The 24546-nt window shown below is 44.7% G+C and overlaps 1 protein-coding gene across 4 annotated transcripts in view; it reads right to left on the minus strand.

Annotated features, from left to right (window-relative positions):
- The window catches only part of CACNA1E (calcium voltage-gated channel subunit alpha1 E), a 370728-nt gene that overhangs the window by 136526 nt on the left and 209656 nt on the right, over positions 1-24546 (minus strand). For all 4 annotated transcript variants that reach the window (XM_070497320.1, XM_044758026.2, XM_070497319.1 and 1 more), the window contains exon 8: positions 8129-8232. In XM_070497320.1, coding sequence (XP_070353421.1) covers positions 8129-8232 — 104 coding nt within the window. The remainder of the gene's footprint in view (positions 1-8128; positions 8233-24546) is intronic.

The raw sequence follows: 24546 nt of genomic DNA on the forward strand, positions 1-24546 counted from the left end.
TGTTGCTCCTAATGCATTTCCTTGCCTCCAGTCTTGCTTCTCTATAGACTTTCTCCAGAGTGATCGTCTTCAAATGCAAACTGGTCGTCTTCCCTGCTTAAAACTTGAGCACTTCCCACAAGCTCCTGGGATCAGGTGTAAACTCATTAGCTTAGCCCATATGATGAGCCCTTCAAGATGAGCCTCTATTTTAATCTCCTCCACGATCACTAACTCACTTAGAGTGGCCTTTTACGCCTTCTTGACTACCAACATGCTGGAATGTCCTCCCCCTTCTGCTAACTAGCCATCATTCATTTTTCAAAAGTTCACATCAAAGTCACCTTCTTCAGCTGGCCTTGCCTGATCCTTGCCTGCTTCTAATTTAAGTGCCCACCTTGTGCTATCTCTCTACCTTGACTACAAGTTCCTTGAGGGTAGCAGCTCTCTGTCTTTGTCTGATCTGGTATCCCCAGCCCCCAGCAGCAGCTGACATACAGCAGGTGCTCAGTAACTGTTGGCTGAATGAATGATTAAATTTCTACTGGTTGACTCCAGTGTCAGAACCCCTGTAGAAGAATTACTGTGTAGTTCACCCACACATTTATCTCAGCTAGTCACCTTTGATGTTGGCCTGCCTTGGGAAGATCAGACACATGTCAAACCAATACCCACCAACCCCCAGAGAGCTCATCTGGACAATGGAGCTGGGCATGAGTAATTTCCCTCTTAAGAGAACCAGCCACTCCTGCCTCAGGTCAGGCCTGGGAAATACTCAGGTTCCACTTCCTAATATCCAGAGAAAAGCAATGGCAGCTAACTCAGGAGATCCAAATTTAACACCGAAGGCACGTTTGTTAGTCTCTTCCTCATGGACAGGATCTAGGTCCAATTCACCTTTGTATCCTCAGACATGCCTTGCAAGATAGTAGGTGCCCAAAATATGTGACATATATGAATATTAAATAAATATATGACATGTATGAATATTAAATAAATAGCTTTTGATAGGGCTAAAATTCTGGATCTATTTGAACTTAGACTCCATTACATGTATTTTGAATAATCTCCTTAATTAATCTACAATCTCATTTTATTCATCTTTGTAATCTCAGAGTCCAGCAAAATGTCTTGAGCATAGCAGACACTCAATAAACGTGTGCTGAATTTCACTGAATTGTCAAACCCACGCAGCAAATGAGCTGGTGGCAAGACAGTCAGATCACTATCGCCTTGCTTGTTATGGGAGCCACTCCACTCATTCAAGAAATGCAACCAGAAGAATTCCTCCCCTAATATGGACAGTTCACTACTCCCCATTAGTCCCTAGGGCAAGAGGACCTGGACAGCGGGTCTCGGCATTCTTCTCTCTACGTGTGCCAGGTCACGTGTATGTGAAGGCTGGTGTGTGTAAATAAGTATGGGTAGCAATGCATGTACAGATTAAAATTTGCACCAAAATCTGTATGGTCAGGATGATATTCTAGGTTAACCCTTGGCAGACTTTCTCTAGTTGTACCACCTTGGGGCCAGTATCCCTGGATGGAGGTCACCTACCTGGTGTATTAAAGTAAGCACCTAACCAGAAGATGAGAAAGTGTGATCTCTGGCCCCACCTCGGCCTGTAACCACTTGGAGATTAGCACCGTTAAAACCCCCTCTTCCCATGTGTAGATAAAGACAGCATCTACTTACTGCACAGAGTTGTTACAAGGAACAAATAAGACCATGGAAGAAACGGTGCTTTGAAAACTATGACATGCTTTACATACACGAGGTTTCACATTGCTCCTTGTGTGCATTTGTATGCAGTCCCTGGCCTGGCTGTCCCTGCCCTAGTTTGGAGACAGTGCAACAGCCCCCGCCCCCAAGCCTCCCTCCCTCCCTTCAGAAGCCCTGGGAGCAGTGGGGAGAGGTAGCGGGACAGCTCAGGGGCATTTTCTGTTGGTGTGAGCCTTCTGTCCTGTAGCCCCTGACAGCACTTCAGGACCAGCTCATGCAACCCTGGTTTGTTTCCATGGAGACAGGAAGCTCTGCTTCTCTTCAAGCCTAAGCTAATGGTTTTCATCAAATCCCATTTCCTATGAGACAAGTAAAAATGCTACAACGCTTCTAGCCACACTTTCTCTTTAAATACACTGAGGCTAACAAACATACCTCACAGCCCTCCTTCTACCAACACCCGTGCCCCAGAGATTGGTACCTCAGTCATTTCCACGGTTCATATCCAGAGGGCCATGCGCACTGGTGTAGGCTGCCTGCCTCTCTCCCTTCGATTCTTCTCATCACTTATCCAACACAGGGGCGCCTCCATCCACTGCCTTCTCTCTCAGATTTAGGAAAGCCTTGGTACTAACATTCAAAACTGTCTGCAGGTCGCTGGGAACATGTCCTGGGAGATAACACCTTCAGAGCTTTTCCCTGGCTTTCAAGTACAACTCCCAACCAAACCCTCAGTCCAAAGAGAAAACCTACATCCCCTCCAGAGGCATGAGAGAGCCAGACCAAGCAGAAGAGAGCCCACAGCCCCCTCACCCCGTACACAGAACTAGCTGCTGCTGAACCTTCTGCAGACACCAGTGAAAACCCCCCATATGTGCTGAGCATCAGAATGTGAAAAAGAAACCAGGACAGAAATATTTCAGTCTCAGCCTGTAAGGTCCCTATTGTTAACACTCTTTAAATGTCAGAATTTATTCACACCAGCTGTTCCCAGCTGCTGTTGTCACTTCCTAGGCTTCTCCACAAGGGCTAAGGAGGCATATGCCATTCCAGTCCTGTTTCATCTCCCAATCTGAGAAGGCCGTCTCCCAGTTGGAGAGGAGCTGATGGCCTCACAGCTGGTTCAAGCCAACCCTCACAGGCTGCTACTCAGATGACAGCCACCCGGACCTAACAGGTGGAAAAAAATGAATGTCAATATTATCAAAGGTTATAAGAGCCAATGGCTCTCCCACGCCAGACCCTGGGTTGGGCCTCTGCCTATGAGAGATATCGCTATCCAATTTCACAGAGGAGGAAGCAGGCTCAGAGCAACTTGTCCAAATGCACAATGCTAACAGGAAGTATCATGGTTAGGTTCTTCCCACCCACGACTGTCAGATGCCAAAGCTCATGCTTCTCCCAACATGCCACTCTTTCCCTGCCAGAGAAGGATGCAGGAGAATTAAAAGACGCAATTCCAAACTGGAGATAGCCCATCAGAGTGGATATGGTCAGACGCAAGGAATTTTCCTGTAGGGAAGCATTCTGTCCCATTTCCAGCTCTGTTAAGATACATCTGGAACCCATATTGGAGCCTTATCTGGAACACCAACGACTTGTTAGCACAACATCTACTTTTCTTCCTCTTTGAATGGTAAGAGTCTGACTTGAATTTTCTAAACCAAAACGTGGACACACTTAGGAAGTGAGTAAGGATAAAGAACATCAAATAAGATTATACAAACAAGAGATTATCCCCTCAGTAGAAATACAAGAAGAAATAAGTGTGGTCAGGCCCCTCCTGCAGGCAGTCACTGAGGGAGAAAACTTGAGTTGCAGGTACAGGCTATGCGGAGAGAATTACCCAGAGCAGTGCTTGGGCATAAAGGATGTCAATAAAGGCTCACTGAATGGTAAATATATAAGAAATTCCATTATGTCTTATGACTCTCTGCTCAAGACATATGCTATTAAGAACTCCTTCACAGTGTCTCCTGTTTTTCCTTCATAACCATTTCACAAGTCACCACAGGCTTTAGTACCATGATGTTGGACTAATGTGGTTGTTTCTTCCTTAATCCTGCTGAATCTGGTCTCTCCCCATGCTAATCCTCCCCCCAATGATACTAGATGAACGGTCTTACATATTCCTTTCGTCCTACACTTTTTTGTGCGTGTGCAATATTTTTACTTTAAAATTTAATTTCTATTTTTCTCAAAGTGATGTATGTTGAGTTTTAAAGTCAAATATTTTTAAGAGACTTATAATGAAAAAATAACAGCTTACTGCCTCACCATCCCCACCCCTGAATCTCACTCTCCAGAGGCAACCACTTGTAACTCTTTTACCTGTTTCTTCTGTTATTCATTTCCAATTTTCTAAATATTGTACTTATACACTGCTATTTCTTTATCTTACAATATTATAAATTGCTTAAAGACTTCCCTACTGAGGAACCTAGGATTTTAGTCTTTGACATTCCCTTCCCGTCCCCATACTCTTGAGGCAATTATAGCACCCACAAGGGGCTATCTCAGAATCCAGTGTTAACAATGTAAATGTGGTTGACAGCTGAGCTGCACAGAGGACTCACTATGCATATACTCCTGTGGTGGTAATACTTTCGTATTTTGTGAAATTCATTGCTTACATCGGGAGTGTGTGTATATGCACATATAAATACCTACATTTATATATTCATATATATTTTTTATATATTCATATGCATAGTTTTGACAAAACCATTAAACTCTCCTGAATACAAAAATATACAACAAGGAATATATTAGTTTCATTTTTTTTTAAATGTATCATTTTGAGAGTCCTCTGTCATCCTACACAAATATGAACTTGCTGCTCTCTAGGCCTCTGACAGCTGTCATCCTACACTTCCCTTCAACACTGTCCTGGGAATCTCCTTTGCCCCATCCTCTACTGAATCCCTTGTTTCCATGAGTATCACGTCTTTCTCTTCCTTCAATTAATTTCTTAGTTTTAGTGACTCACATCCTCCAGTAACTTTTTCAGAAAGAGTGTCTCAAAATATTGCTATTCCAGTCTCACAAATAATCACTATTTTGGCTGGGTATGAAACTCTATCTTGGAAATTTTCGTCCTTCAGAAAGTTTAGGAACTTCTTTATTGGTTTCTAACTTTCAGTGTCACTGAGAAGCCCAGAGCCATCCTAATTCCTGATTCTTTGTAGGTAAAATCCATTGCCTTCCCAATCACCAGAAGCTTTCGGAATATTATCTTTACTGAGATGCTCTGAAATTTCATGATGATTTACCTTGGTGCGGTCTCTTTTCAACAGCTATGCTGAGTGTTCAGTGGGCATTTTCATCATTAACTAATTAAATTCATTTGTTCCCTTTTATCTCCATACCCACCTCCCATCTCCCTGCCATACAAACTACCATTACAATGTATTCAGTGTATACCTTTTATGTGAATGCATTTTTACAAACTATTATGTATTCATGTGTTTTTTTAGATAGATGCTATTATTTCACCTTCTTTTTTTCACTAAACTCTATGTTTTTAAGATACTCTATGTTTTCAAGTGCACATGGTATTTGTTGCTCCTAACTGCTACATAGTTTATCATGGTATGCATCCAACAGTTTATCTGCCTACTCTCCCAGTTATGAATACTGAGGTTTTCTCCAACTCCTCACCACCAAAAAACAATGCTGGAAAGAATATCCTTGCACATGTCTCAACAGATCTTTAAATCTGGCAATGTGAGTTTACTGGTTCTGGAAACATTTTCGGCATTTTTCTTTGTTAATTTCTTCCTCTCCATTTCCCTGTTCTCTCTATGGAACTCTTATTAGTTGAATGTTGGATCAATCCTCTGATTTTCTTATTTTTGTTCTATTTTCTAGGTAATTTCATCGATTTTATATTCCAACCATTTACTATCTTTTTATTACATTTTTACATTTTTTACATTAGTGTAAATTCTACAGTCATTATTTTACATTAATTCCCAAGTGCTCTTCTTAACTGCTAAATGTTCTCTTTTTTTATAGCAATGTTATTTGTGAATAAAATTATTTCCCTTCTATGTCTGCTGATATCAATTACATGCTTTAAAGGTTATCTTCTGCTCCCTGCATTGTTTATACTTCCTCAAGTTCCTTTTCTCTATTTTTATTTTGTTTGTGTCTTTTGTGTAGGATCTTTTCTTCAAATGCTGATGATCCCTACCTGTGTGTTCATATTTAAGAGCAAGGCACAAAAGGCTTATTGAAAACTCTGTCTGCACGGTTGGGGCTTGTAGAATGGTGAGTGCAGTGGGTTGAATGGTGCCCCTCCAAAAAGTTATGTCCACATCCTAATTCCAGGAACCTGTGAATGTTACCTTATTTGGAAAAAGGGTCTCTGCAGATGTGATTAAGTTAAGGATCTTGAGATGAAGAGGTCATCCTAGATCATCCAGGTGACCCTAAATCCAAGGACAAGTATCCTCATAAGAGAGAGGCAGAGGGAGATTCTAGACAAAAGAGAAGGAGGAAATATGACTACATGATGCAGCCACAAGCCAAGGAATGCCTGGAGCTGCCAGAGGCTAGAAGAGGAAGGAAATAAATTCTCCCCTAAGCCCTCAAAAGGAGTATGACCCCACCAGATTTTGAACCTCTAGCCTCCAGAACTGTGAGAGAATTAATTTCTCTCAGTTTTAAGCCAACTACTTTGAGGTAAATTATTGCAGCAGCCATAGAAATCTAAGATCATGAGCTTCACTGAAGGTGATGAGTGGGAACCGGTTCTCTGATCACCTTCAAATATCAGTATATGTAGGTCTTTTCTCTTACGATGAATAGTTTCCCCGGAAAGGAATCCCATGAACCCCTTCCAGACTGCTACAATTCTGAGAGTCGTGCAGTAGAAGCGGGCTTGGGAGTATGACATTCAGTTTGTGGACTTTCATTTAACTTTCCTGTTTTCACTCCAGCACATCAATGCCGCCCTCAGAGGCAGCTGATGTTACCATTCCAAGCTCCTCTGATTCAGCCTCTACAGAGAGTAAGTCTTCTAACTTTGGCTGGGATGGGGGTTGGGTGGGGCAGACACCTGTCAGCATTGTTTGGGGGTAGAGATCTAAGGTACTGAGGAGAGCAGATCTAAGAGTTCCTTACAAGGACTTTTGACCAATCCTCTTCTTCTAGTACCACCCACATTCCAACTCTCAGACACAGTGGTTGACTCTAATTCCTGAGCCTTCTAGGGCTCTCATTTTGCTTTTTTATTGGTATTCCTCATTGTAGGCAATTAAATCTCAGTTTTCCTGCTACTAGGTCAGTCACCATTTACTCTCTGTCTTCAAAAATTTTGTTGACATCTCTCATCTATTGTCATTTTTGCTCTTGTCCTCTTTGTCACTGTCTCCTTCTTTTAAATTGATTTCCTATGGTAGTGGAGCTATAAGGGATGACCAACTTACTTCAAGTAGCCATGTTTAAACAGAGGCACCACCTTATAAATTTCCATTTGAAGAACTTATGCCACTCAGACAAGAAATTAAGTTCAGTTTTGCTTAGAAAAATAAGCAAATCTACCTCTAAAATCTCCCCTTGTTTTAGCCCTCCTATGTTATACCTTTCATTTCCTAAAGTGAAAGTTCCACTCTGGTTAAATTAGGTTGCATTACACTCTCCTCACTCTTCATGACAAGTCCCATTTCTTCATCTTTGCTTAAGGTATGGTGCTCCCCTTCCTGGAATATTCACTCCCATATATTCTATTTTATCCTATTACATATTTTACATCCCAAGCAAAATCCCAACCCTTCATGAAACCATCCCTGACAACTTCAGACTATATATATTTGTCCCTTCCTCAAAACAAATGGTTTGTATTTTATATTAGTCAGTGAAAGAACTCCTGTATCCTAGCTGTTTCAAGTGTTTGCTGTCCTTTTGGCACAACATAAGTTTCTTAAGGGCAGGAACTGTGCCTTATTCTTCATGTGCTCCTTGCAATGCTTACCGTGGCACTGAACACTGAGTGCTTGCTGACTGATGTACACCAATTCAAGCCACAAGTATGATATCTGATGTCCAATACACGATAGAGTAAGAATCTTTTGAGGGTAAAGCCTGTATTTTATTCAACTTTATATCCCTAACAACCAGGACAGTGTTTGACACAGAAGGTCTCTGACTGTTCAATGAATGAAAGGAGGGATGAATAAATGAACCTCACTGGACACCGTGTTCAATGTTGTACCTGATCTAAAGATTTTTTAATTTCAAAGAATAGTAAAGACTATTAGAACAACGATTCACTACTCCATTCCCAGCATCTAGAACAGCATTCGGAAGATAGGGGCTGCTCGGCAAACGTCTTCTAAATGAAGGTTAAATGAATGAATCTGCCAGGAGTCAAGAGCATTAGTTCACAGTTAGAAAGAAGAGGACAGAGATACATTTGGCTTACCCGGAAAGCACTCCCAGGACTAGGTTGAGAACAAAGAAGGATCCAATGATGATGAGGGGGATGAAGTACAGCCAATTCCAGGTGGCTCCTAAGGCATCATTGGTCTGAAAGAAAGAAAAATGCTTCCTTAATACTTCATCAAAATCATCTGCCAGAAGAAGACCTCCATTCCTGCAGCTTTCCACGTAGGATGATGTGACAAGCACAGCACAATACACTTAAACACCGCCTCGCTCCACTCCTGACTTGTGAAGGACACTGCCTCAGCCTCATGTAACATCCTAAATTGGAACAGTCTAACACCCTCACTTAACAGATGAGATAGCTGAACCCAGAAAGGTTAAATACTTTTCCAAGATAATGCAAACAATCACCGGGTTTATAGTGTTTGGTGATGTGGGTTCTAAGCCCTTGCACTCTAAATTGGACAGATTCTCAAAAATACAGAGGTTGGCTATGTCCATCACTCTAGTCCATGGATGCCGGCAAAGGCCTTGACAGGGTTGCTTGGGAGAAATTAGTGTCCTCCACATCCTGCTCAGCTCTTGACCCTGGGCTCTGGCTTTCTTTCCTCCATCATAGTCCAATAGTACAGAGCTAGACCAGGCCTGGCCCTAGCAAGGCTCTGGACAGAACAAGGGGTAAATCTAGATTTGAAGAGTGATCCCTGGCTCTCTCTCTAATGCTAACACACAGTGAGCTGAAAAATGCATGGAAATCTACATTCTGGACTCTTGTACTACAAGTGAGATGCAAGGCCCTTGGATGGCAGGGGGTTGAGGAAGAATTATACCACATGACTTAGCCAAAGAAGCAACTCATGGCAGAATGTCTTATTAGGACCTTGAAAAAGTTTTGAAGCATTTTTGAAAAGTCCTCTCCGACACCTGAGCCTCTCAACTAAGCTTTGCCTTGACTCTCCTTCCCCATGATATCTACCCCAAATCTTTCTAAATACTCCCCTTGAATTGCATTATACATATGCAGGGCTTTGAAATCCCCTCAACCCCACCTCACCCCTGAACATGCAAGCTTTAATACCTGTTTGAAACTCAACAGTTTCTGGAAAGAAAGATATTTCATTCCCAATTCACTGGAGAAACAAGGCCATCAAAGTCAAATGCTATGCTTAAAATTCACATGCTGAATTAAATTAATATCTAAACACAGAATTTCTATGGAAAAGTGTTTCTTGTCCCTGGGATTTACCTTTTTCTCCCTCTCACCATTAAACTTTGCAAACATATTTTGATTCATTGTCCCCATGCTTCCCATGGACTTCTATGACATTCTACCTTGTTTTTCTGCCAAATTATCGTATTTTCTCTCTGCCTCCCATTCAAATACATCAGCCCAAAGAACACAGCCTCCCATTGATCATGGCAGCTATCACTGTACTAGGTTCTTCCATTAAAAATAGCTTCTAAGGCAACCTCTTTCACCAAACTTGTGTGTTTTGTCTGGTCCCTACACTGTTCAGAGAGATGATTGTAAATGAAACAGAATAAAAGTTAAAAACAAATGCCTTCTGAACCAGATGGGGCAAAGGCAGGGAGCTGCTGACTGCAGTGTGTAAGATGTAGCTCTTTAGTTCAACCAGATCTGGTCAGTTAAATGCAAGCAGGGAAGATGGGGGCCAGACCTCTGAGAAAACTGCTTCTGATTATCAGAAGGAAGGTGCTGAAGAACTAAATGCCAAGGGTCACAGGGGTTCTAACGGACATAGGAAGCTGGGGTTTTCTGATGTAGTTGAGATATGGTCCTTCCTGTGAGCTGAAAAATGGATTGAATGACCTTTGTATAACTAGCTCTGTCTTTATTCATGATTACAAATGCCACATTTTGTAAAGACTAGTTAGCTCAGATGGTTCACCAGTAATGCTCCAGATTGACAAGTTTCACTCTCTCTATGGCTTAGCAAGCACCCCACTTCCCACCCCTCGCCCTTAGCATTCTTTGGCAGCAAGGACTGAGTCTGCTTCCAGCATCCAGATCAGGGTTCAGTTGCCAATAAACATTAGTTCGTGTCAGCAATGGCAATGATGAAATTGTGAGTTTTACAGTGTCTTTGGTCCCAGGAGTGACTGGGCTACAGTTTGAGGCTGGCTGGAGCAATTTCATTCGGGTGACTATTTGCCAGAGATGCTATAGAGTGAAGAACATTTCCCAAATTGTGTTCTTCTCATTGCTAGAGCTCTGGAAGATATTAAAATGTTCTGTGGAAAATGAGCTTCTGTAACCAAAGAAACTTGGGAAACACAGTAGATTACATTTTCCCCTTAGCTTGTGAGAAGACCCACAAAAAAGAAGCATTATTAATTTTTACTCCATCACTTCAGGCAATTCCTTGATTATGAAACCTCCCTTTTCAAAGGAAATCTATTAACTAATCTGTTAATCTAAATCTATTATCAGAATATATACAGCTTGTGAAATGCAGGGACTAAAGGACTCCCCTCACTGGCCCAGAGTCTGGAACGTGCTTCTCAATTCTTCTATAAAACATCGATGAGGAACAGTCTCTTTATTCAGTGTTTTGTAAAAATATTTTGGTTTTGCTTTAACTAAGACAAGAACCTTAACTGTCTGCTCATTTCTGTATCTGGTTCCTAACAAACTGTTTGGCACACATAGCTGCTCGATTAATTGATAAATGACCACAGTTTGAATAAGATGATCATTATGCTTAAAATATACCAAAAAAAAAAAGAAGAAGAAGAAGAAATCATTCTGATATTCCCCTCTCACTCTGTGGAGATTTGTAAATTACTGAAAAAAAAAAGTCCTTCACTACAGCATTGGGGCCAGTTGGATGAGAAAAAGAGGAGGAAGGGGAGGAGGAGAAAAAGAATCTCTGGCAGGACACCAGAAGCAGCACTATGCCCTGGGGGTTATTAAAGATGACTGACAGCTTAAAAGGTTCTTCTGGAGAAAGCAGAGTGACAGCTCCCGCGATTATTCACAAACCTTTTAATAGACCTGCCGCACCCTCCCTACACCTTTCTCCTCTCCCTCGGGTTTCCTGGCAGTTCTTCCCCTCTCATCCGTCCTTGCCAGGTGGCCTCACCCTCACCTCACGTGCCTGTCAATGGGTCAAGGACACATGCAGTAGGACAAGGTGACACACCTCAGCAGGAAGTGGGCAAGCAAAGGACTTCACACTTTCCTCCTCCAAAATGACGGGGTTCCTTCTGATGCTAATTAGAGCTTCAATCTCCTTCTTCTGATTCATCATTAGCAAAACCTTAAAATTGTCCAGTGTAGGAGAGACAACTACTAAAGCGTCTTTTGAGATTAAAAAAGAAGAAAGTAATCGACAACTCTCAAGGCAGCAAGTGCCTATCTATCATGTGAGGTGGGAGGCAGGAACACCACGCAGAACGCTGCCAGTTCAACCCCAGAGTTGTGACTGTGTTCTCTCTGGGGGTATGCAGGTGTGTCTGTGTCCCAGCAGGAGGGGGCAGAGAGGAGGGTTGCCTGTGCGAAAGGGAGAATTTCTACTTTTCCTCCTTTCTCCACCGTGCCCCTCTACTTCTGCGACTCTCACCAGCAGCTTGTATGTAGGAGCATCACGTTTTCTTTTCTCTAGTGACTCCTCCTTCAAAGACAGGGGACAGCCATGCTAAGTATTTTGAGCAAGAACCTGGGGAAGGAGACCCATAGCTTTCCAGCCATGATGCCCTGGATTCTGGCTCCAGGAGAGCGGAAGCTTCCCTGCCCAGAAGGCTGCTGTGGAGCAGCTAAGTGTAAACGAGGTCCCTCCATGCAAAGAAGGCTACCAGCCTCTTCATTCCACCCCATTCATGGAACACCTACTCTGCGTTAGGCATTACAGAAGAGTGCTTTTCTTTAGGGTAATGTCCTCTTATTTAAGGTGCTGATTCTCCTCCCACCTGACCCAGCCAAGCCCCTCGGCTGGCAGGCTGGCTGCGCTCCATCTTTCTCACCTGCCCATTCCCTGAGCGACACACACATGCACACGTGCACATGATGGGGGTGATAACAGACAGAGAAAGCAGTCGGGGGTGGCAGCCCACCTGCACAAGGAGTGCTTAGCAGGTACCAGTCCTGAGACAGTGGGAAAGCGTTCCTTTGGGAACCTGCCTGACTGGGGGTGGTGAGCGCCCCCACTCCCTGCGTAAACAGGCACACTCGCCAATTATCACATTAATCTCAGGGGTATGGAGGGAGCTGGTGGAAAGTGGGGGTGGGAGGAGCAGGACTGGAGAGAAAGATGGGGATGGAGATAGGAAGAGGAAAGGGGTCCCATGGTTCTCCTGGCCTGAAGCTGTTTAGGCGGCGCTAGGCCCCCACCCTTGGAAGCAGGTCTCTATCAGCATTCCACAGGGCTCTGTGGAAAATATGCTGAAGGATCTCTTGTACGTACACCCCTTTCACAGAGCAGCTCTGACAGGGAGGCTGAAATTTATCTGAGTGGGGAGGCTGAGAGAGTTGAGACCAGGAAAAAGGAGGATACTGATTCCAGAGTCCTTTCAGAAAAAAGGGTCTCTGTGGCACACCTGCTTCCCAGGCTGGAGGCAGTGCCTGCCGGCAAGCCCTGGGCTGGCCTACAGCAGGGTTTCTCAGCCAGGACACTATTGGCAGTTTAGGCTGGATAATTCTTTGTTGTAGCGGGCTGCTCTGTGTGATGCATTAGCAGGATCCTGGCTTCCACCCACTACATGCCAGGGGCACTCCCCCAGTTGTAACTACCAAAAGTGTCTCCAGAATTGCCAAATGTCCTGGACCAAAATGGCTTCCAGCTGAGAACCTCTAGCCTAGAGGAGGTTCTGTCTCAAGGAGGATCTTTGGAATTACCAACTGAGCTCCAGTGAAGGGATGGTTGGAGCAGCCACCCTAGGTGGACAAAAAGGCTAGGCCATTCATCACAGTAAAAGCATCTGTCCAAGGCCTCTGCTGACCACCCCAGGGAAAGAACATTCAGAGAGGGCGAGAGTGGGGAAGGAAAGGGACAGAGACCAAAGACTGATCCAACCGCAAAGCACCTTCCCTAAGGGCAGCACACACGGGCTGGCCCCTACCCAGCTGACTTGCCTCTCCTTGGCCCCCACTTCTTTCCACCCCTTCATTCCTCCCTCGCCCCAAGGGACTTGGAGTCCATGTCTCAGAGCTGAATGTCGGATTTTGTTCAACAAATTTGTGGACCACATCCTACGTGACAGATACTCTCCTAGGTGCTGGGGATAAATGATAAGCAACACAGTCTGAGGTCCTGGCCCTTGTGAAACACAGTATAAGGGGGAGACCCACATTAAATAGATGAGCACACAAATATTCGTACAACTGAACTGTGGTGAGTGCTGTGAAGGGACCACACAGGGTGCTGATGTGCAGGTGCTTCTCCCCCGGTCCAGGAGGACAGGAAAGGATCTGCTGAAGCTTTCAGAGAAAAGAATCAAATGAGATCTAAGAAGCTAACTTGGCTGAGACAGCAGAGGCCAGGAAGGCAGAGAAAGGTTTATTTTGGAGGTAAAAGAAAGAGGAGGAAAAGGTTAAGATTAAGAAGTGACAAGAGGTGGGAGACATAGGAGAAAAAGGAGGGTAGGGAATGCGCCATTGGAATGAGCTCCTGCCACTTTGCAACAGCAGCCCCCCAGGTCCCTGTGTGGATGTTATACCGAAGGTACATGAATCATAAGGGTATCCCTTGACAGAGTTTTTCAAAGTGTACATACCTATGCAACCAGCACCGAGACAACAACAGCGCTTACTGCAAGACCCTTCCTAGGTGCCACCCCCCTCCCCTCCAATGTAACATTGTCCTGACTTCCATAACCAACAGGTAGGTTGGCCTAATTGGGAAATCACATCTGAACATTTCCCTGCATCCAACACTGAGCCATCCCCATTCCCTCTTTGCTCAGGACTCACATTCAGGATAGCTCTCTCGCACTCCTGCCTCCTACCCTCCTCCCTGCCCAGCTCTCACCTGTCTGGGTATGGCAGATTCTGCGCTGCCTCCAGCAGATCTCTTTTACCGGCAGGTCACACCTTTCCCAGCAGCCACGAGTGTCGGCTGCTAATGGCTCCCACCTCCACCCTTCTCCCTCTGGCCTCTGGCTGACAGACCCACCTCACCTGGGAGTTTATGCCTGCCCACGGGGTGGGGGCAGTAAGGATGGCCTGTAGCCAATAACTAACTAATGCAGGGGTATCAGGGGCCCAGCCCCTTTGCCTCTGGGTGGGACAACCTCTGTGGTACAGTTCACACTCTGGAGCTACCTGTGGGATCAGGTTGAGGCTAAAACTTCTGAAACTACATCTTTGTCTAGTATTTTCCCCTGACCTATCCTGCTTCCTTCATATCCCTACAAGTTTCTCCTGAGAGCAGTCCCTCAATAAATCATTTCCCCAAGCATCCCTGTCCCATAGCCAGTTTTAGGGAATCTGACTTGAGGCATTATATCCCTTTTTCATCAGGGTTTTGCCCGTGCTTACAAAGCTGGTAACACCCCTCCCCGAGTCATGCCAGTTGGATGGTGTTTCTAAGGGCAGAGCCACTGCCCTCTGACCACACCCCTATTTTAGGAAAGGGACACAATGTACAGTGTACCCTACAAGCCACTGGGCAATTAAAAGGCTATGGACCATCCAACCTGGTTTCCTGCAAACCAAGAACTCTAGCCATTGTTTTGGAAGAAGATATGAGGAGGCGTCATCCAACTCATCTGGCAGAAGAGGAAACTGAAGCCCAAACAAGCAAAGTGACCGGGAGCAGACCTGGGGCCACATTCTAGAACCACAATGGGCCAACTTCTTGAGAACCCTTGACTCTCCATATCTCATTGAGCCCCAGGTCTCTTAAAAGCAATCCTTCCCACACTATTACCACCTTCTAGGGGAGTAATCTAAAATAATAAAAATAATTAAAAATAAAGTAACAAAAAATAAACATAAAAGCCAACAGTAGGATCTGGCAGCCAGAAAAGGAGAGCTGTCTTCCCAGCCCCCAGGCAAGAAAGAATGGTGGGGAGCAGGTGGAAAGAGCGAGGACAGAGAGCTCTGAGCAAAACACAACCACCTGCTGCCACCCAGCAAGGAGGCTGAACCTGTCAGTCCTGAAGGCAGCGCATTTTATTATGTGTCAGATCCCCAAGCATATTTAAAAAACATGGTAAGTCTCCCCGCACAAACAAGCTCCAAAGGCAGCATCTGGCTTAGCCAGGAGCCCACTATAAGCGATCAAGGCTCCCCACACATGCTGGCTGTTCCAAGCCCCCTAGACTTGATGGTCAGCAGCCACTTTCTCCCACTTGCCTGGAGCGTCAGTGACCATCACTGAGGATGCAGCAGTGCCTTTGTCCAGATGCAAAAGCACCCTGAGGAGTAACTTTCTATTGGACATTTCACCACCTATCTTCCCCTTCTCCTGCCAGTGGGAAAACAGAGCAGGACAAGTTTGGCAAAGAGGAAAGCCAGAGAAAAACAGAACACCCAGCCTCGTCCTTGATGATACCAGGGCAACAGGTCTTCAGCCAGTCGCTAGCCAGTTCTCTAGTCTATCCTATGGTCCTCAGGGGTCAATCCTTCTAGTGACCATTATTTACTGCCTTTCCATTGGTCCCCTGTCCCTTCCAAGTAGCCAATCACCATTTTCCATTCAGTCTAACATGAGTACTGTAACTTTCATCATCTTGTAGGCTAGAGATCTAGAAAGAATCACAGCGTCTTACACAAACCCTTCATCTCACAGATGAAGAACTTAGTCAAAAGCTAAGTGATTGCTGAGAGAGATCCACTAATTCGTTACAGAAGTAGAAGTAGGATGCAGGATTTCTGACCTCTAGTCCACTCTGCACAGCCCTTCTCTTCTATACCACTTAGTTTCAGGCTATACGTGGCTCTGTTCCCACTAGAGATGGTTCCTGACTTAATGAGGTTCAACTTACAATTTTTCGACTTTATGGTGGTGGGTTCCAGCATGGGAGCTCAATCTATTGTTGAATTGCATAACTCTGAGACAAGGTCAGCTGTGGGATTCATCTTACTTAAAAGATTTACTGAAGGATGAATACGTCTACATTGGAATGGATTGTTTCATTTTTTTTCACTTTTGAAATACACATACACACTTAAATCATCTTGTGAGACAACAGTACGTGTGTGTGTGTAAAGGTTTCTACTGCTTTAAATAAATCTTTAAAAACCTGTTGATCTTGTTCAACTTCTTATTCAATGCACTTTTGACTTATGATATTTTCAACTTACGATGGGTTTATCCAGATGTAACCCCATCATAAGTCGAGGAAGATCTGTAGTTATTTTGCATGCAATTAGTCTAGCCTCATGATCTCACTTGGAAGCTACCTCAAGTTGAAGACCTTTTTGAGAATATCTCTCACTTCTGAAGGTTCAGAGCACAGAGCTCAGACCTGTGAACACTGCTATCTGATTTAATGAAGAAAAGAGAGAGGCTAGAGATGTCCTGGAAGGCTTCCTGTGGCTATACCTTCACCTGCACTTGAAGTAGGAATAGGATTTAGATCGCCCAATCATTGGAGGAAGACAATCTAAGGAGAGGGAAAGGTTGGAATGATGAGGCCACAAAGAGTTGCTGTGGCAGTAGTGAGAAAAGCAAGACAAGATGAGGAGGAGCAGGTCGTGGAGGACCCCTGATGATGGCCTAAATCATTTGGATTTGCTCACTTCCTATGAACTCCTCCTTCCTTCTTCCCTCTCCTATTCCCTCCCCCTCTGCCAAACCATGAGTTCTCTCATCCTGGAAAACACTGCTCAGTCTCTATAAGGCTTCCCCTGAGCACATCATTCTACTATACTCCAGAATTCCTCCAGCACTTAGGCACACCCCACAGTTGCATACATATTCATTCAACACTTTTGAGTGTGCACTCTGTATAAAATGACTGAGAAAAGAGTCCTTAAGGGCCTTGGTATCCATAAGAAGGCCAAGTCATGAGTATAAATACCTATAATAGAAACCAGACCATTAAGTGTTACACTTGGGTTTTTGTTTGTATTTATTTACAGACCTTCTTTATATGTATTCTGTCTCTTTCACATATTGGTCCTCTCTTCCCATAAGGATTGAATGTTTCTCAAAGACAGAACTGTATCTTCTATTTCTCTGTTCACTACTAATGCCTAGAATATTATTCTACAAACAAGAGATTCTCAATAATGTTGCTGACTAATAGGGGATTATAACACCACTAGCATTCTTCTGTTTCACAGGCCTAGATGAGTTTCCATTTCTAGAATATAAATACATCACCTGTAAAATGGCATCTCTGTTGACATACAGCAAGTACCCTTAGCTAACTCAAACATTCAGCACAGCACATAAGAGCAGACACTCAAGAAAAAAGCTTCAGATAATCATTTTTCTTGGCTTTCATTCTTCCCTCCACAAGGGCTTCTGAGCAGGTGAATTAATTTATCATTGAACGTCCCTGTTTTAATTAATGATTGTATGTCAAACACTATTTAAGGCTGGTAAGCTCAGTTGGTTCCCTGAAGTCCCAGGTCAGTTAGTTTCATTTATTTTGTGGCCATAGGAAGCACTCTAACTCCTTAGTAAGAATGGCTTGAAAGCAAGAAACCATGGCTTTTAAGTCTTTGTATCTTCAGAATCCAAGACAGACCCCTGGAAAACAGGCCCAAAAAACCTTCACTGGTGTTGATGACAGTGATAATGAAATGCCCAGTCCTATGCGCCTATCAATCATCTGAAGGCCTGAGAGTACATGGGTGAGGCTCTCCACTCTGGTCCTACTGGATCAGAGTTTCTCAAAGCACACCGGGCTACAAGTGTGCCCAATTATCACTCCACTCATGTCTCACAGCCGCTGGCAAAGCCTGGCACAGCCGGAGTCCCCAGGCTGGTCACCTCCACTTGTGAGCAGCCTCGTCCATTTACCCCAGTGTCTTACAAATGTTATTTTCTCTGTGGGCCATGATGTGAAAAAGAACGGAAATCACTGTGCCAGACGACCATCTGTCAGGGACATCGAGGAGGGAATTCCTCACTTGAGTAGGTGCCTACATCAGACTACAGTTGTGAGGTGCCCACTCAGACCCATATTCCTCACTCTGCTTCTCCTCTGTCTCATGGACTAGAATCTCGGGTTCTGATTCTACACTCCCCCGAACCTTCTCTTCTCATCTCTTGATTTCCACTGTCTTGCTCATTATGATGTTAGAAATTCATCTTAGTTCTTCCTCTTTCCTCTAAGATACACAAAATTCATTCCACTGTGCATTCCCATTGTTTTATGGGTATAAAAAGGTCGAAACACAATACAGATAGTAAAATAATAAATGTTCACTGTTTCCCCAATCTGGGAACCATTGGAAAGAATCCCCTTTTGCTTTCACCATTCTCTGCACAACTTTCTTTGCTGTTGTTAGGGTGGAATGTACTAAGATCAATGACGATGAATAACACAAGAGTGCATATAAGCTGTTGGATGGCAGCTCCAACATGGATGCAGTCAGACCTTTTCCTGGCAGTACTAAAAGGATCTGATTACAACATCTTTATCTAAACATTTTCCTGTGACTTATATCCTAAAGCTTCAGTGTAACTGAGGAGAGAAAAATAATCATGGCTTTCACTTGTTAAGCATCTACTCTATGCTGAACACCAAGCCAGGTGCATGACATACATTAACTCTACTCTTCACAACCACGTGCGAGAGAGGTGCAATTCTAAGTTTACATGTTAAAAACAAACAAAACAACAACATAATCCAGGCTCAGAAAGGCTAGGGGATTTGCCCAAGGCCCCACAGTCAGTATATTGTAGAAACCAAGTTGAAACCCATGTTTGTCAAGACACTACATTGTATTACTTCTTATGTGTCAGGTGGGGGTGGGGGAGCAGATAGATAGAAATAACGGTGTTGTTTAACTTGGAACATATTAGAGAACAGAGCTATGGAGGCAGGCATTTACAACAGCAATGCCAGCAGGAGAAGCAGTTTCTGACCAGGCGCATATTGTAATCCTATCCAAATGGTGTATTGTTTCAACTCCTTTGATGTCTATACCTTAACTCAGTGGTTTCTTCTCTGCCCTGGATGTCTGATAAGGTTGGAAGCCTGCCACAGCAGGTTCTCTGGCCAGCAGTGCAACAGCCACTCTGTCGCTAGGGAGATCTTATAGAATGGGACAAGGGATCCCCAGCCACAGTTGGTTTCAGTCTTTAGAGAGGGAGAAGGTTGTCATTTCTAATCAACATATCTCACCCTGTCTCTACCCAGCTTAAAACCCTCCAACGGCTGCCCTTGCCAAATCCCCTACCGAGCCTGACCCCAGCTGAACCTTTCTACTCGTCTCACAGCCCCTGCCTCCCTGCATACCAAGTGACACCGCCACACCCCGCGTCTTGCAATGCCCTCGTATGCCATGTTCTTTCCTATCTCTGTGCTTTTGCTTGTGTTGTCCCCACTACCTAGAATATCTTTTCCACCTGTCCAACTGGAAAGCCTCGATGCATACCCTGATTAAATGTTACCTTCACCAGGTAAAGTTCCCAGAGTCAGTCACTCTTCATCACTCCCTGCCCTGGATGCTACCATACTACTGAACTCTGTATAGAATCATTGCTCGCCTGTATGTCATTTTCCAAAGATTTGACAGCCCTCAAGAACAAGGAGTAGGTCTTATTTGTCTATGTATCTGTCCAGAACCCAAATCAGCTGTCAGTAGGTGCTCAGCAAGTGTTTGTTGAATGAATAAATAAATAAGTAAGTTCATAGGCTGAATGTATGGCTCTGATTAAATCTAAGACAAGCAGAAGGGAGGAAAGAAAGAAAAGGTGATGAGAAAGAGGATTTCTGAAAGCGTTAATTAAATGCCTAGAGGTTTTTTTCATCACTAAGAGGGAAAGTGAGAGGATAATTAGAGGGGATTTATCAGGGATTATCACGTAATAAGCCCTTCCCAGGTGTATCCTGCTGAGAAGGACCTCATCCTCCAATCTTCTCTGGAAGAAGAAAGGCTCTGTCACTCTTCTCTCTGAGGAGCTCAGGAAAGGATTAAAACAAAACCAAGAGATTCTGCCCTCTCATCCAGCTACAGTTTCCGCTGTAAAGCTGGGTCCAAGGGAGGCAGAAAATACAGACTTGACTCAACATGAATGTAGACCGTAGTTCCAAGGGGGGCCCAAACAAAGATTAGGGGAATACTCCCCTATGTCGGAATAAGAACGGAGAACCACATCTCTCAGGGATGGAAACAGTAACTAGAGGGGAGAGTGCAGCCCCTCTGAGGAAGCAGCAGAAAACATAGCCTCTTTGCCCGGTGGGCACTGCTGGCAGCACCAGCCACATGGCATTTGGGCAGGAAGCGGATGGGAGAGAAAGCATCTCTCAAGGAAGGTGAACTGGCTGGTCCTCTCGATGGCCAGGCTGGGCAAGGCTAAGCTTGAAACTCTCTAGATCCCAGCCTGAGGGCTCTGCCCTCTTACGCTTCAAGGGGTAGAGATATTCCCTCTGCTGGGAACGCTTTTAAGCCTCAATTCTGACAATCCTCCCTCATCCTCTCAAAAAAAAAATGCACTGTCAAAATCCTGGCCATGCTTCAAGGCCCTTCTTCTACCCCATCTGGAAGACCTGATCCCCTGACAGCCCAGCTAGGGCTGCCTCCTCTGACTGGCGCCCCAGGGGCTTTTTTAAGCCTTGTTCTGAGATCCTCTGATACCCACATTCAGACCCAGCCCCAAACCTTTCTCTTGCCTAAATCCTGGTGATTTATTTAGTCTGCAGAGCACAAATTTCCCTAGGCCAATTCTCTGATATTCAGCATGAGGTCACAAAATATTGATAATAAGAGTCCACATTGGTTGGAGGAATTACTATGTAGCTTTTACCTACATTAGTACATTTAATCTTCTCAAGAATCCTCTAAAAGAGATACTAGTACTATGGCCTTTTCCTCTGATGAGGAAACTGAGGCACAGAGTGGTTGAGTAACCTGCCTAAGGCTGCACAGATAGCAAGTGATAGGGCCAGGACTCAGCCAGCCAGCAGTCTGACCCCAGGATTCAATCAATATACTCTATACTTGGTAAAGTAACTGAAACATAACAAATGCCCCACAAACATTAAATGTTATTATTATTATTTTAATGCATTAAGCTCAGTTTTCTTTATTCAACCCCTGAAAAGGGGGACGAATAAAAGAATGAATGAATCACTATTATTTATATTCCTCTCATCTAAATATTTTACTTGCTTTGTGCAAGGAGACTGCTGGCTATTTCTAAACCTCTTATTTTATTATTTGCAGGTTACTATAATGTTTGTCACACCATATAATAATTATTTCCTTGTCTGTCCCCTGTACAAATCTGTGAACTCTTGCAGGACAGGGTTTTGTGTTTCCCTGCACAGGGAGTACCTGCCCCAGTATTCAGAATAGGCGCTCAACAAAAATCTGTTGTAGGAATGGATGAATGAGCTGATCAAGTCATTTAGAAGCAGAATGTAAAGGAATACGCCAGCCATCACTAGTTCAACTTGGGCAAACATAGTCTAGAACAGCGGTTCTCAAAGGGCCCCAGCCCCGCAGCATCAGCATCATTTGGGACCTTTTGGGAAAGCATGTTCTTGGATCCCAATGCAGACCTTCAGATCAGAACTCCAGGGATGAAGGTCAGCACTCAGCAAGCTGTGTTTCAATGAGCCTTTCAGGTGAAACCTGCTAAAGTGTGAGCTTCTGGTAAAAAAAAAAAAAAAAAAAAAAGTCTGCCACAGGTAGCTTCAGTTGCTATGCTGAGGAGAGAGATGGAGAGAGAGGAGAAGGGGCGTGGGTGAGAGAGAGAGATGGAGTCACCTGGAAATCTCCTGGGAATGAAACGGGTTCGTGATCTCAGCTGGGTACTGCCCTGGCAACAGGTACAGCCTCCCCCGCAACCCCAGCTCTGGGATGACCAGGCATTAGACACACCCACGCTGAGGCCTGAGCCCTGCAGAAGGATTTAAGCTTCAGTGAGTTGGAAAAACACAGTGCGAGAAAAGCTTAAGGGAGAAGCTCCCCACAGGGGTTCTGGCCCCGAGCTGGACTCCTGGAAAGGCCGCCTCTTCCTAAGGACAGAAGGGAGTTATCGGTCTGATAGGCAGTGAAGACACAACAACGTGGAGGCACCTGGGTTTGTTTCTCTGCACCCAGTTCACACTGTAACACAGCCTGGCTAGGTTGGCTCGGCTGCCCTGTGGGACCTACTGTGAGAAAGGATGAGCGGCTTAAAAGGAAAGAGAGAGAGCCTGCAGAGCTGCAGGCTTGGAAGCAGAGGAGGGCACAATGAAGCAGGGCTCAGAGACCTGGGAAGGACAGTCCAGAAGCCTGGGGAGGAGACCACATGGGGAAGGAAAACAGGGGCAGAACCCACGCACAGATTCAAGGCCAGAGGCTCTGCTGGGAGAACAGAGGGATAATGAGGAGCAGAAGGCTCACAAGATGGTCACAGCCCTTTGCTGGAAATGGCTGGAGCTTCCAGGGCACCCACAAGGCAAACACATCAATTGGCTTCCCTAATAAAGGCAGGGTCGGGGTCTGCAGGAGGAGGACACTGAGACAAGCAAACACACAATGCTCCAGACGTTCGGTGGAAATAACTTAGTGAAAGCGAGTTTACAGCCAATTAGACGTCAAAAGTAAGATATAATTGCTGTTGCTATGTTTGTTTCCAAGAAGAACTGTGTTATGATTAGACTAACAGGCTAGTGGTAGAATCCTGAGCAAACTGCATGGAAGACTTAGTCTTGCCTTCTCTCTGTGTGAGAGAAAAAGCAAAGGAGGAAAAGCCAAATCACTGAGCCACCACTATGTTCAAGGTATCTACCCTCAAACTCCTTGTGCAGGCTTGAACGCTTTTTTGGGGGGTGGGGGTGGGAGTAGGGGAGAATGTGCTGAGAGATTTCTCATATCTGGTTTCTTTAATCCTCATAATGACCCAATGAAGTCGTCATTCTTACTTCATTTTATGGATGAGGAAACTCAGAGAAGCAGCATGCAAGCAGTGAAACAAAGAGCTAAGATTTGAACCCACGTGTGCCTGACTTCAAAGAACACGCTCCTTTACCCACAACAAAGGACACGATTGTGTCCACAGTATGGAGGGGGAGAGACTGGTGGTCCATAAAGGGCTGTGATGCCTATTCCAGCCAGAACTGGGTGTCTCGCACTGGTCAGGTGATGTCTGTGAGACACTCTAGTATAATTATGAAAACACCAGCCCACCTCTTTTTGTTGTGTGACAGTGGGAAAATAATTTAAACTCTCAGAGGCCTCAGTTTCCCAATTTGTATAATGGGGATGATAATCCCTATCACGGACTAGTGTTGTGAAGATTGAGAAATACAGTCTGATGGTTAACACCCCCCAACCCCCCTACCCGCCACGATGTATTAGCTATGCAATCGTAGGTAAGTTACTCAGATTTTCTGCCCCTCAGCTGCCTCATCTCTAAAATGTATGCATTAGAAACAATACAGCTACAACACTCAACTCAAGGTATGGCAGGCAGAAAGCACTTGACAAGTGGACACTACATGCTCTAGCCAGGTCCCCTCCTCAGAGAGGACACTCCCATCCCCCTGCTGCTGGAAACATCTGCCTCTAACAGCTCACAGCCACCCCCCCCGGAAATTGCCCTTGCAGCTCTGAAGGGGAATCCAGCTCCCCTGGTGTGGGTCAGCCTCCCCTCTGTCCAGTGTTGCCTCCTCACTCCCTCAGGTGTGTCTCCTCAAAGCACACCCCAGTAAACACTCAGCATGCAATTCTCCAGTACAGAGTTGACTTCCGGGGACCCCACGGTAAGACAGTATCTATGTCTCAGAGAATGCTCAATAAAGGGTAATTGATAACAGCAAACATGATAGTCTTCACACTCAAAGACCATGATATGGTAGATGGCACTCCTGGAAGCTTTATAAGATTGTCGGCTGGACTGCACATTCTTTGAGGAGAGGCACTGTGGCCTGAATGTCTCTATGTTTCCTCCAAGCACTCTGAAGACAGCAGATCCTTAGAAACATACTGGACTTGTACAGGCCATATTTCTATTCAGCCCAGAATCAAACCAACCAGCACGGGTCCAGGGGGTACGAATTTCATCTCTACGATGTTGACACACATGGCTCATAACCGGGGCACACGGTGTCTCAGCAGTGAGGAATTTTATAAATGAAATCCCTCTGACAGAGTAACTGTGGAAAAATGAGCCCCACAAATCAAACCGGGGAAGTAGGTTATACGGGCTATTATTATTAGTTCTTTAAAAATTAAATATTAAACAAAGCTCACACCTGTAAAGATAGGTGTTGCTGACCTGATCCTCCAGCATGCCTGTGAGAGAGGCATAAGCTTCTTTAGGGATAGCCAATCCTGACAGAATTCTCCTTCCACCTCACCTCCTACCAAGGTGACACAGA

This window comes from Equus asinus, chromosome 25 (genome assembly GCF_041296235.1).
Source record: "Equus asinus isolate D_3611 breed Donkey chromosome 25, EquAss-T2T_v2, whole genome shotgun sequence".
NCBI lineage: Eukaryota > Metazoa > Chordata > Mammalia > Perissodactyla > Equidae > Equus > Equus asinus.